The sequence below is a fragment of the Pseudophryne corroboree genome, chromosome 4, assembly GCF_028390025.1.
Source record: "Pseudophryne corroboree isolate aPseCor3 chromosome 4, aPseCor3.hap2, whole genome shotgun sequence".
NCBI classification, from domain to species: domain Eukaryota; kingdom Metazoa; phylum Chordata; class Amphibia; order Anura; family Myobatrachidae; genus Pseudophryne; species Pseudophryne corroboree.
In genome coordinates this window covers 148140775-148152936 of record NC_086447.1, presented here as the reverse complement: position 1 = coordinate 148152936, position 12162 = coordinate 148140775, and the positions used below count along the sequence as shown (strand labels likewise).

General features: G+C 41.9%; 1 protein-coding gene across 1 annotated transcript in view; it reads left to right on the top strand.

The window, feature by feature from the left end:
- Positions 1-12162, top strand: part of SNTG2 (syntrophin gamma 2) — a 1009087-nt gene that overhangs the window by 714964 nt on the left and 281961 nt on the right. The window contains exon 12 of the mRNA XM_063915497.1: positions 6075-6191. Coding sequence (XP_063771567.1) covers positions 6075-6191 — 117 coding nt within the window. The remainder of the gene's footprint in view (positions 1-6074; positions 6192-12162) is intronic.

Sequence of the window (12162 nt, the reverse complement as noted above, 5' to 3'; positions counted from 1 at the left end):
CACAATTTTACATTTTAATAACTTAATTACATAGGTTTTTATGCAATTTTAGATGTGGTTTCTCTATAACACGGGTGTCAAACTTGCGGCCCCTACTGCATCCTTTTGCGGCCCGCTGGCAGGTGTCCTTATGCGGCAGGGTTAACTCAGGCTGGAACGAGTTAACCGAGTCCACCTCTGCCCTCCCCCATCTGCCCCCACACTACACCCTCATCCGCCCCACTTGTCTGCCTCACCCACCTCAACCAGTCACGGCTGCTGCAGGAGCAAGGGAGGCTGGGTTCTATATGGCTTACCACTGCCTGCACTGCCTACTGCACCCCATCATGGCTGCTGCAGGAGGAGAGAAGGCTGGGTTCTGGGCAGGTTTACCACTACCTGCACCACCCACCGCTGCCCATATCAACTGACGGCCCGTCCTGCCTTCAGAGATGATGCCGCCCTGAGAGGAAAAAGAGTGTCTGTGCTGATGCTGAAGACAGTGAGTCTCACCCACAGAGGTTTTTTACAGCTAATCAACAGGTTAGCCCCTCCCTCCAAAGTCCACACTGTGGGTGGAATTCAAATGTTTGAAAAGTCAGTTGGGTGTCTGTTTTTTCCTGTCTATTAGATAGGAAAAAACAGACTCCCAACTGACTTTTCAAACATTTGAATCTCCCCCTGTGTATGTTACCCTGCTTCCTCTCTGTATGTGATTTCCCTGTCTCTCCACAGAATAGAGAAATATCCTGCACCAGTCTGATATTTGTAAGCAAACTGTGAAAATTAGCATATGAATATAAAAGACAATACTAAATGTTATGCTTATTTGCTGGTATTTACAGTTTGCTGTTTGGGAGGTACATGAAATTATTATTATTTTTGGATATAAATATATATATATATATATATATATATATATATTAAAGTAAGAGGGGGGACCGCACAGTGATGTATGAGGAGGAATATCTCAGCTCCCAGACTCTTTCTTTTTTTTGTGGCCCACACAAGACTTAGACCTTGATTATTCAGCCAAGTTGTAATTTTGAGTTTGACATGCCTGCCTTGTAACATTAACTACTAGTGTTTCATTGTAGGTAATGGCCAGTGACCAAAAACCATTACCTAATAGGTACCGTATATACTCGAGTATAAGTCGACCCGAATATAAGCCGAGGCACCTAATTCTACCACAAAAACCTGGGAAAACTTATTGACTCGAGTATAAGCCTAGGGTGGGAAATGCAGCTCTAGCCGTACACAGCCCTCAGTGCCAGATATGCCCTCATACTGCCAGATATGCCCCACAGTGCCAGATATGCCCTCATACTGCCAGATATGCCCCACAGTGCCTGATGTGCCAGATATGCCCTCATGCTGCCAAATATGCCAGATGTGCCAGATATGCCCTCATGCTGCCAAATATGCCCCACAGTGCCAAATGTGCCAGATAGGCTCTCATGCTGCCAGATAGGCCCTCATGCTGCCAGATATGCCCCACAGTGCCAGATATGCCCTCATGCTGCCAGATATGCCCTCATGCTGCCAGATATGCTCCTCATGCTGCCACATATGCCCCTCATGTTGCCACATATGTCCCTCATCTTGCCACATATGCCCCTCATGCTGCCACATATGACCCCTCCCCAAGTGCCAAATATGCTCCCCCAGTGCCTGTTACTTACCCCTCCGTCGATCCTGCGCTGTCTTCTGAAGGAGGGACACGGAGCACACAGCGCGCACCTCTCCTGTGTCCCTCCTGCATCTCCGGCGGCCGCGGCGGGTCTATTAAAGGAAGTGCCAGCTCGTGATCAGAGGTCACGAACGGGTACTTCCTTTAATAGATCTGCCGCTGCCGCCGGAGATGCAGGAGGGACACAGGAGAGGCGCGCGCTGTGCGCTCCGTGTCCCTCCTTCACACTGCTCTGCCTGTCACACTGCACTGCCACTGACTCGAGTATAAGCCGAGGTGGCTTTTTCAGCACAAAAAAAAAGTGCTGGAAAAGTCGGCTTATACTCGAGTATATACGGTATGTGAAAAATGCTGAAGGGATAAAAATAATCTGTGGACAATCACAAACTTTGTACCTCGTCTCTTAAGGCATTGACTCATTCTAGGTAAGACAATGCAGTACATACAATATGCCAGTGGTCAGGGTGGCGGTGGTCACATGACCGACCACGGCTTCCTGGCACTGCATATGCCGACATGGGAGGGGGTAAGTATTTTTACCCCCTGTCTCCCATCCCCTGTCCCCTTGAGGGGGCAGGTAGGGCTAACCCTCCCGGGCTATCGGCTATGGCTAGCCCTCAAGGTGGGTGGTGGCTTACTGACTGACTGATCACTAATTATCTTACTTTCCGATATGTTAGGAAGCTGAAATCTAACAGATATTCTTCAGGATGAAAATTTGGATTGCACCTCCAGTGTGTAAAATTTCATTAACTACAAAAATGGCCCTGTCACTTGTTAACGTATCTCTCACTCACTCACTGACTCATCACTTAGGGGTCTATTTACTAAGCCTTGGATGGAGATAAAGTACCAGCCAATCAGCTCCTGTCATTTTTCAAACACAGCCTGTGACATAGCAGTTAGGAGCCGATTGGCTGGTACTTTATCTCCATCCAAGACTTAGTAAATAGACCCCTAATTCTCTTACTTTTGGATATGTTAGCAAGCTGAAACTTAACATAGGTATTCTTCAGGTGGGAAATAGGAAAACTATGTATGTATATATGGTACAGATAGATCCACAGTTATCTTGGCCTCTGTGCTGCACCTAGGCACACCGTGGTTTATTTACATAAACTCTTTATCTATTGTTCTCAGCTGCAATACAATACAGAGAACAATATGGCAGGGGATTAAGTCATTACAGCAGGAGATTAAGTCCGACTGCCCAGTCTCAGTTAATCCTATTAAAGGGCAAGATAAACATGGACCCATCTGTACAACGGTATCTGTATGCATAACTACTACTCAAGAATTGGCATAATGCATTTTTTTAAAACTCTGAATTGGTATTATAGCCAGGGAGATGGTGAATGCTGATACCATCAGTGATTTACATATATTCACAGATCTGTCAGTTAGTGCTAAGTGGAAGCTGTGCTATGAAAACACCTGCAAGCTTATTAGATTTATACAGCACCACTGAATACATATGTCTCACATCTATCTGAAGTGACAATCACACAATCTAGAAGATACAACGATATAAATGTATTTATTCAAAATCATGGCACAAACGTGAAATGTGTTTAAATTTGAAATTACTCTCATTTAGAGCAATGTCATCAGGCAAGTGACAACTTAGAAGCAGACAACATTAATCACAAATGAAATAGGTAACTAACTACAGTAAAAACTGTGAAGTAAAGAGAAGAAAAAATTCAATGCCCAATGGTACATTTGGTGCTTGAATATTATAATTGCTAAATAATATTTAGGAGAGAAGAAACAGTTTTTAAAAAAAAACGTTCGAATCTATCAATGTAAGAAGACAAAAAGCTTTTAAGAAGTGATAAAAGCTTTGAAACATTCTTGCGGTTTATCTTTGATTAAATAAATTCACTGGATCCTCACAAATCAAATTGTGATATATCAACATCGCATTAGTCCAGATATAAATTACGCACTTCAAACACATAAATTTCATCTAATGCATTTTTTATTGAATTTTGCCAGATTTATGAAAGATTCACACACAAAAAAAATTGTTGGGTAGGATTTGCAAACCTTAGTCTTTGTAGCATTGTTTTCAAGAATTGCATGCAATAAATTGGAAATCATATTAAGCACTGCTAAAAATCACTGTACGTTTCTTTTATCCATTTATAACAAGCATTTTTTTTCCTTTTTAAGATCTAATAGAAAGTGTAAATTATTTTCATCATACATTAATAGGAAAACCGTAGTTTATGTAGTAGTGAAAACATTAATTTAGCATTATTATTATCACCTTTTTCTTCAACCAAAAACTGTGACGGTCCATAATTTACATTTTTTTATGAACAAATGTGTCTTTAGATAAATATTTTTTTTATGTTTTGGGGCATGGTAGCTAAATTAGATTCTAGGGTGGAGAATAAAGTTAGATGGAGAAATTGCTTGGTTTGTCAGTCACTGCAGAGCTTTCTTCTATATACTGTACAAAGGAGTTGACTTTTATTTTGGGGATTAACCAAGAAATACAGGTGGAGCACATTTTGGGCTACCCCCACATTTGCTAATGAGGTAGAATGTAGGGTACAGGGATATGAAGCATGATTATTAGAGCCTGCCACAATCGACATTTAAAGGGAAGGGATGTAGTCAAAAAGGTCAAAAATAAACTACAGTTATGGTGTCAACCTTGTCAGCATGTTGACAGGTGAAATGTTGACAATGTCAGAATTAGGTTGGGCTGGAAGAGTTAGGCTGTGGGGTAAGATTAGGGTAGGCGGTGGGGGGGGGGGGATAAGGGATAGGCACTAGAGAGATGGTTGCAGGAAGGGATTAGGGATAGGGATAGAAAATAAATACTTATCAGAACACCAGAGAATCAAAGGTCTAACTTGCTGCGGATGAGTGTATAACTGTATATAATTGTCCTCAACAAAATGGCAGCCACCATGAAGGAGACAAAATAGCTGACAATATAGACTATCATATACATAGGCACACAATAAAGCATTACATTTAACCTCAGTCAAAGAAAAGGCAAGAATCATGGCAGACCAACTACTGTATCACTCTGCTTATTTCCGGGTGCCTGACAGCACAGATGCGAGAGGGTGCAGAAGCATATATGTATACGTGCACATGTGTATATTCGCACCCGCAGCACATAGACTTTTTTTTGTGCAATCGCGGGTGTGACTAGTCGCAGCTGAGCCCACTTAGTCCTTGCTGTGATTAGTAAGCACATGCGTATGCCTCACAGCAACAATGACAGCTGCGACATGTGTATACTGAGGTGGCTGAGGCAGGGCTAGGGTATCAATTAATTTATATGATACAGTAGATGGACATGTTATAATAACACCCACCCCCACAGCCCAAACTTTGACAATTATCTATTTAAACCAGGTTATGCATCAATTTATGCCCCACCCTGCTGTAGCTCCACCCACAGTATCCACAGCTCTGACCCCTGGGGGCCCTGCCTATTTTGTCAGTCCTAGTCCTAACGATTTCTGATGGCAGCCCTGAATATAGCCATATCAACATTCTCATGTCAATACTATGACTGTCAACAAATCGTACCCAATCCAGGGGGAGATGTATCAAATCATCCAAAGAGGGTGAGTGGAGATGATGCCCACAGTCTGCTTCTTGCTCTCATTGTATAGCAATGTATTAGATTCAGTAAATGATAGCTTAGCAGCTGATTTGTAGCTGTGGGCAACTTCTCTACTTGTCCTCTTTAGAAGGTTTATATAACTGTCCTTTAAATTTGCATACACTAGGACAAGAAAGTGCTTTATTTTTATTTTAGGAGATGCTTAAGGAGTTGGTCACAGACTGGGCTTTAAATTTAAATGTTTTATTTTTTTTTTGTCATCCAGCGTTTAAGACAAACCCAAGATGGGTTGTGTGAGGACAATTAATATGCAGTATACAGTAGGTGAGCACATATACATTGATGAGGATAATTCAGCACATTCACACAAATATGAATTGGAGTGTCAGCACTTAGGACTAGAGTTACTACAGTATGCAGTGCTTTTCAAAGCTGCTGCACGTTTGTTGGCTTTGGCCCCAAGATTTAAATGGACAAGATTTTTAACTACAGAGGAAAGCCTGTTTTGTATTTAATATTATTGTCCCTTTAAGTCTAACAGTCACAGACGCTGCAACTTTACTGCTATAAAGTAAATGTATCTCTTAATCAACTTTTTTAACTAGAGACCTAAATGTGACAACCATTAACAAGCTGTCATTTCCTTCCTTTCTTTTTCCCCTTTTTTCCCCCTCCCTTCCCTTTCCTTCCCTCCCTTTTCCTCCAACCTTCCATTCCTTCCCCTTTCCTCTAACCTTCTCTTCCCGTTATACTCATTTGCATTATAAATAGTATATTGTCTTTTTATCCCTTGTTATCTCTGTACAGATCCTTCACATGGGATGGGTGAGTGAAAAAGTACAAGCATCGGACGGATCACACATTTATAAATTCAAGTTCCTGGTATTGAAGGGTTCGTCCTTCTACATCTTCAAAACACCACCAGTAAGATAATCAGTTTTATTTATTGTAGAACAACATTTTGCCTACAAAAACTAGAAACACATTTGAATTCCTGTTTCTATCCACTTAATCTCAGATGTAACCAAATGTTCAATCCAGTTGTTTTGAAATGGGGAAAATTAGTCCCTCAACTTTTTTAATTTTAATAATAGCGCTCCATAGATCACGTGCTAATTTCTCTATGAAGCATAAAAAGAACCACGCATAGAAATGTATGTTTGCATTGGTAATGTTTAAAATGTATACATTTAACAGAAAATGGATGGTATTTCAAAAAGTGTAGGACAGCAACTGAATGTGTAACTTCATGCATTATATTGGAAGTATAAATTATAAATAAGGTATTTGTAGTAGTTCACGTAAGAGGAGCAGAATATTCAGTAGCAAAGTTATTAACCAGTAGATCCTCTGTCAATGGACATACACTTTCATGTTCTCCGGTCATCACTTACTGTCTTGCCCTCTCCATAGAGCTTCGTTTGTGGCATGATCCATTATAAAATTATTTTGTTAGGTCCTCTACCACCTGAAATTTAATCAAGAAGGCTAACCTGAATAGTCGTTAGTTGATGAGCAACAGCAGACTGAAGAGCCAGTCTCCAAAATCCCGGGTCAATAATCCTAGACACTTCTGATTGGTCAATGGCCCCATATTATTATTGAACCTTTTGCCCTAGACATTTCCCATTGAGCCATTCACACTGAAAGTATACTGTACTGTATATAAAAAAAATATTAGTACCTGTAGATATTATGAGTGCATGCAACTTAAAATTAGTGACCAGGTCACCCTGCCAGATTTCCTCCATATTTTAATTGCATAAGAATTTCTCACATAACTTTAATACCCTGACTGTCCACTTAGACAACCTGTGGCTAAAGATATATCCAAAGAGTATAATCTTTGTTGCAAAGTTTAGCTTCCCAAGAGAGTTAAAGTAGCAGCTTGTGCAAGGTGACCTTACACGCTGCACTGTGTTCTGACCCCCTCAGAGCTACAGTAATAAGCTTTCCACTGGAAGCCTGCATACCATCATAATCTAATCAGAATGTAACCAATGTTAATAGCAGCCCTTTCACTGTTATCATCTATAATAACCGTGCTATAGTCCTGTAACCAAGTCCATCTATCCATCTTACCCACTTCTGTCAACCCAAAAGCTCTTATGCCTTCTACCTTTTGTAGGCCATTGCTGAAGTCTGGATTCCTCCTCAGATGTCCTCCCAGCTAGATCTAGACTGTATTCTGCAATGTGTTTTAACAGAGTCTCCATATCTGAATTTAGAACTGTATCTGTGGACGGTAAAGGAATTAAGGGGTCTATTTACTAAGCCTTAGATGGAGATAAAGTGCACGGAGATAAAGTACTAGCCAACCAGCTCCTAACTGTCATTTTTCAAACCCAGCCTGTGACAAGGTAGTTAGGTGCTGATTGGCTGGTTCTTTATCTCTGTTCACTTTATTTCCATTCAAGGCTTTGTAAATAGACCCCTAAGTACTTAAGTACTGTACTTTCAGGTTTGCATGGCTTCTTCTTTTCCATATTCAATGTGTAGTCTGAATCTAATTATCCCCCTCTATTGGGTTCTGAATTTAGCACTGAACCTGTGAAAGGTTAAGCAAGAACCCAATGCTCCTAGGTTCTTTACTGTCAAGTACAAAGTAAGGGACATATTTATGTCTCCTTATTGTTAATGTTCATAATGGGATCTGAAGCTACTTACCACCTATTTTAAGGGCATTAGGTCTAAGTTGGAGCAGAGCCTCTTTAGTTCTCCCATACTCTGGGCCAGATTAAGGTTGGTGGGGGACCAGAGCAATGTAGGTTGTGAAGGCCCCCAAACCAACCATCTGCCTGCAGTCAGCCCCCCACCCCCAACTCCCATGCCTCCACCACCGCCTGCCCCAATCCTTACCCTATTACTCTGGCCTGTCAGCAGGCATTAACTTCGCGGCTGGGTCCATGCTGGCGCTGCTGGCGGGAGGGACGGAGGAGACTCCAGGGTGGAGCAGATCGGCTTACTGCTCGGGGTAAAGATACATGGCAGTTATGAGGCAGGAGACCCCACTGGCGGCAGCGCACCAATGGCTCTGCTCCCACTTTCACTTTGCAGGAGTACCTCGGTGGCCTCTGTTACTAAACAGCTGAGTCACCAATGTACTCCTGCACAGTGAAAGTGGGACCAGAGCCATTGGTGCGCTGCCGCCAGCAGGGTCTTCTGCCTCATAGCTGCCGTGTACCTTTACCCCGAGCAGTAAGCCCTTCTGCTCAACCCTGGAGTCTCCTCCGTCCCTGCCTCCGCAGCGCCAGCATGGTGGTCCCCAGCCATGGAGTTAATGCCTGCTGACAGGCCAGAGTAATAGGGTGACATCTGCAATTCAAAATTAAGTGTGTGGGGGCCCCAGGACGGCTGCCCCTATCGCCCTTGCCTTAATCCGTCTCTGCCCATACTATTACAACAATGCCCAGAAGATCCAACCTGTAGATCCTTTTAAACTGAAAAACTACTATTCCCTTACAGTAGTCCCACTATGAAGCTAAATCTGTTCTTTTTAAATCTAAATGATACATTTACCGACTTTGTTAGGTGATATTCTGCTCCCACATTTTATAGGCTATTCTGTGTTGACATTTTATATCTGCTTTTAAGCATTAATCATAATTGTTGGTTTATTTTGATCTAGCCTTTAGATTGCTTTTAATATCAACAAGACTGCACTTGGTTAAGTTCATCCATGTACCATATAATGTAAACAATTTCTGGAACATATCTATGATCTGATTCCAAATGAAATATGGTGACTAGACTAAAAGACCAAATCACAAAAGGACCCATAATATCTGATTGATCCACCCTGTTCATGTCAATGTGATTATCAGGCAATCAGATTTGCTAGTTTGTCTGAAAAAATCTATTATGATTTTAAGTAGTCAAAAAAGCATAATTGTCAGTATTTTGGGTGCCACTTACAGAGCAATACAAATGAGTGATTACATTAGATGACAATGTCAACCAAGGTCTAACCAGCTCTACACTTGCTGATCACTTGCTGATTAGAGCATATTATTTACCATTATATAGTGCCTAGGTATTACACAGCAATTTAAACATAATTTTTATCCATTTACATCATTCTCATCCACAACAACAGGTAAAAACTCAAGGACATAGAGGAATCCCAAGCAAGCATGGAAGTAACATACAAATGCCACACAGAAAGTGCCCTGGTTAGAATCAAACCCATTGCCCTTCTGCTGTAAGGCAGCAATGCACTTTACTGTTCTACAGTATTGTGTCATTCCTCTTTAAAAATGCAATTGCAACAAATACAGTTTTAGAAAATGTTATCCTTTGATACAAACACAATGTTTGTGTTACATGCATTATATACAGTAGGCAGATGAGCTTTGTCAGATTTAGTTGGGTTTAGCTGCTTTACATGGCTAAACCCTACACTAATGTGCGTGTTCGGCACAATAATGGGCATCAATTAAATTTCACCCCTGTGATCTCTCATCACTTTAGACAGGAGATAGCCAGGTGGTGATATCAATTGAATTCCCCTCATTGTGTCCAACGTTCTGTTCTTTAAGATGAGTGAAACTGTTCAGACATGGGTAAATTGGCCATTCAATCATTTTCACCATGTCCTCTTTCTATGCATAAATCAAAAAATTATTTTGTCTTGTAGGCAAACTATTCTAATGAGTCCCAATGGTTATAGGCTAAAGTCATTAAGGGGTCTATTCAAGAAGCAGTAAAAAGAGTGGAGGTGAGCCAGTGAAGAAATTGCCCATGGCAACCAATCAGTGTTGAGGTAACATTTCTAAAGTACATTTTATAAAATGATACATAGCAGCTGATTAGTTGTCCAACTACTCTGCTAATTCACTTTTCACTGCTTCATGAATAGATGAGAGAGAGATAAAGGGGCAGATGTATTAAGCCTGGAAAAGTGATAAAGTGGAAGGTGATAATGTTCCAGCCAATCAGCTCCTAACTGTCATGTTACAGGCTGGGTTTGAAATATGACAGTTAGGAGCTGACTGGCTGGTGCTATATCACCTTCCACTTAATCACTTCTCCAGACTTAATACATCATCCCCAAAGTACCAGCCAATCAGTTCCTAACTGCCATGTTAAAGGCTGTGTTTGAAAAATGACAGTTAGGAGCTGATTGGTTGGTAGTTTTTCTCTCTCCACTTTATCTATCACCAAGGCTAAGTACATCTGCCCCTAAATGAGGATCCATAGTTTATATAATTAAATAAAGAATTATGAATTCAACCAAAATATGGCAGTAGGCAACACGTTATGCATACTAGCAGGCTCTCCCAGAATATGGGGCACTTGAGGTATCCTCCAGCATAGACAAACTCGGATCCTGTCCACCTCACTGGAAAATTGTGCCATCCTGGTCTATCCTGTTAATGTTTTTAGATACACTGGATGTGTCATTACACTCCTTAAAGCAAGCTTTATTATTGGATCTTACACATCTTAGCACAATTGTTGGGGCAGAAAACATGTGTGCAACCAGCAGACGGGATGCCAGCTGTCAGGATACCGACGCCGGAATCCCATCTGCTGGCAATGCCGGCAGCCAGAATCCCAGCTCACAGGGGCTATTTCCACTCCTGGGTGTCCACAACACCCATAGAGTGGGAATAGAGCCACCAAGCCCGCAGTGTGGCGAGTGCAACTAGCCCACCAGGGGACTCTCTGCGCTCGCCCCACTGCTGGCATACTGACAGCCGGGATGCCGTTGCTTGTATACTGATGGCCGGCATCCCGGCCGTCGGTATTTCATACTGATCCTGATTTGTATAGCACCATAAGTTTGTAAAGTGACGTCTGTGTAATTTTGCAGATAGATAGTTTAGCATTAATAGCCTTGTGTCATCCATTTAAGAAATCATGATTTGATTAAATATATATAAAAAAAAAATAACTTAAGGTGAGTTTCCTAGCCCACCCACTTTGCTTGGCCTCCCCACAGATGTTTCAAACAAAGATCCACTGGTCCCGGGGATGCCATCTAGAAGTTGCTATTACAATCTGCACAGCTTTCCATCAGGGAAGTGCGTGTGGATCGTGTTACCGTAGCCACAAGCTGCAGGACCCTTCCCCTTTTGCGGTAAAACAAACATTACTGTTTGCCTGAGGATTGCAACACAGAGATAAGTAATATCCAAAAATAGAAGAACATCTATGGTGTTTCAAATAGACACTGCTGGGATATCTGTTTGATCAACTTGAGGACAGACGAGTATTGAATATTATAAATATCTGCACCCCCTGACACTAGAAAGGATGGATTCAGTATGAAATCCCAACTGTCTGGACCCCGGAGGTCGAAATACAGATGCTGGAATCCCGACAGTCAGAATCCTGACCTTGTGCGGGCTTTCTGCACTCACCATGCTTCGGGCCTGGTGACCTTGGGTCACCACACTAATCTATTCCTCCTCGGGTGGTGGCGTGGACCATTTTGTACTATTTTGTATATATATGTATATATATATATATATATATATATATATACAGGTATATATATATATATATATGTCTTGTGTCTCACCACAATTGCCCACAATCTGGTGTAATCAGTTACCTACAAGGGAGAAGAGGACAAGACCTGTACATTCTGCACATGCAGTGGAGATTTATAACTCCAGGCTTTCTGAATTGCACAGCTGCAACTGGAGAAACAGATGTCCTGGTTTTTCAGCTCACCCAGAGATAGCAGGAAGTCAGAAGCAGGAGAGAAGTTTAAAAGTCCCATTCACCCAGAGTTCTGTGCCCTGATGCCTCTTAGAGGCCAGTGAGCAGGGAACAGTGTGTAGTGCCAGGGACTATGGTCATTGGCCAAGCCAGGAGAGCATGGCATATGTGACCGCAAGCCACTGCAGTGAAATAAATATGGAGCACAAGGAGTGCTAGGACTTAC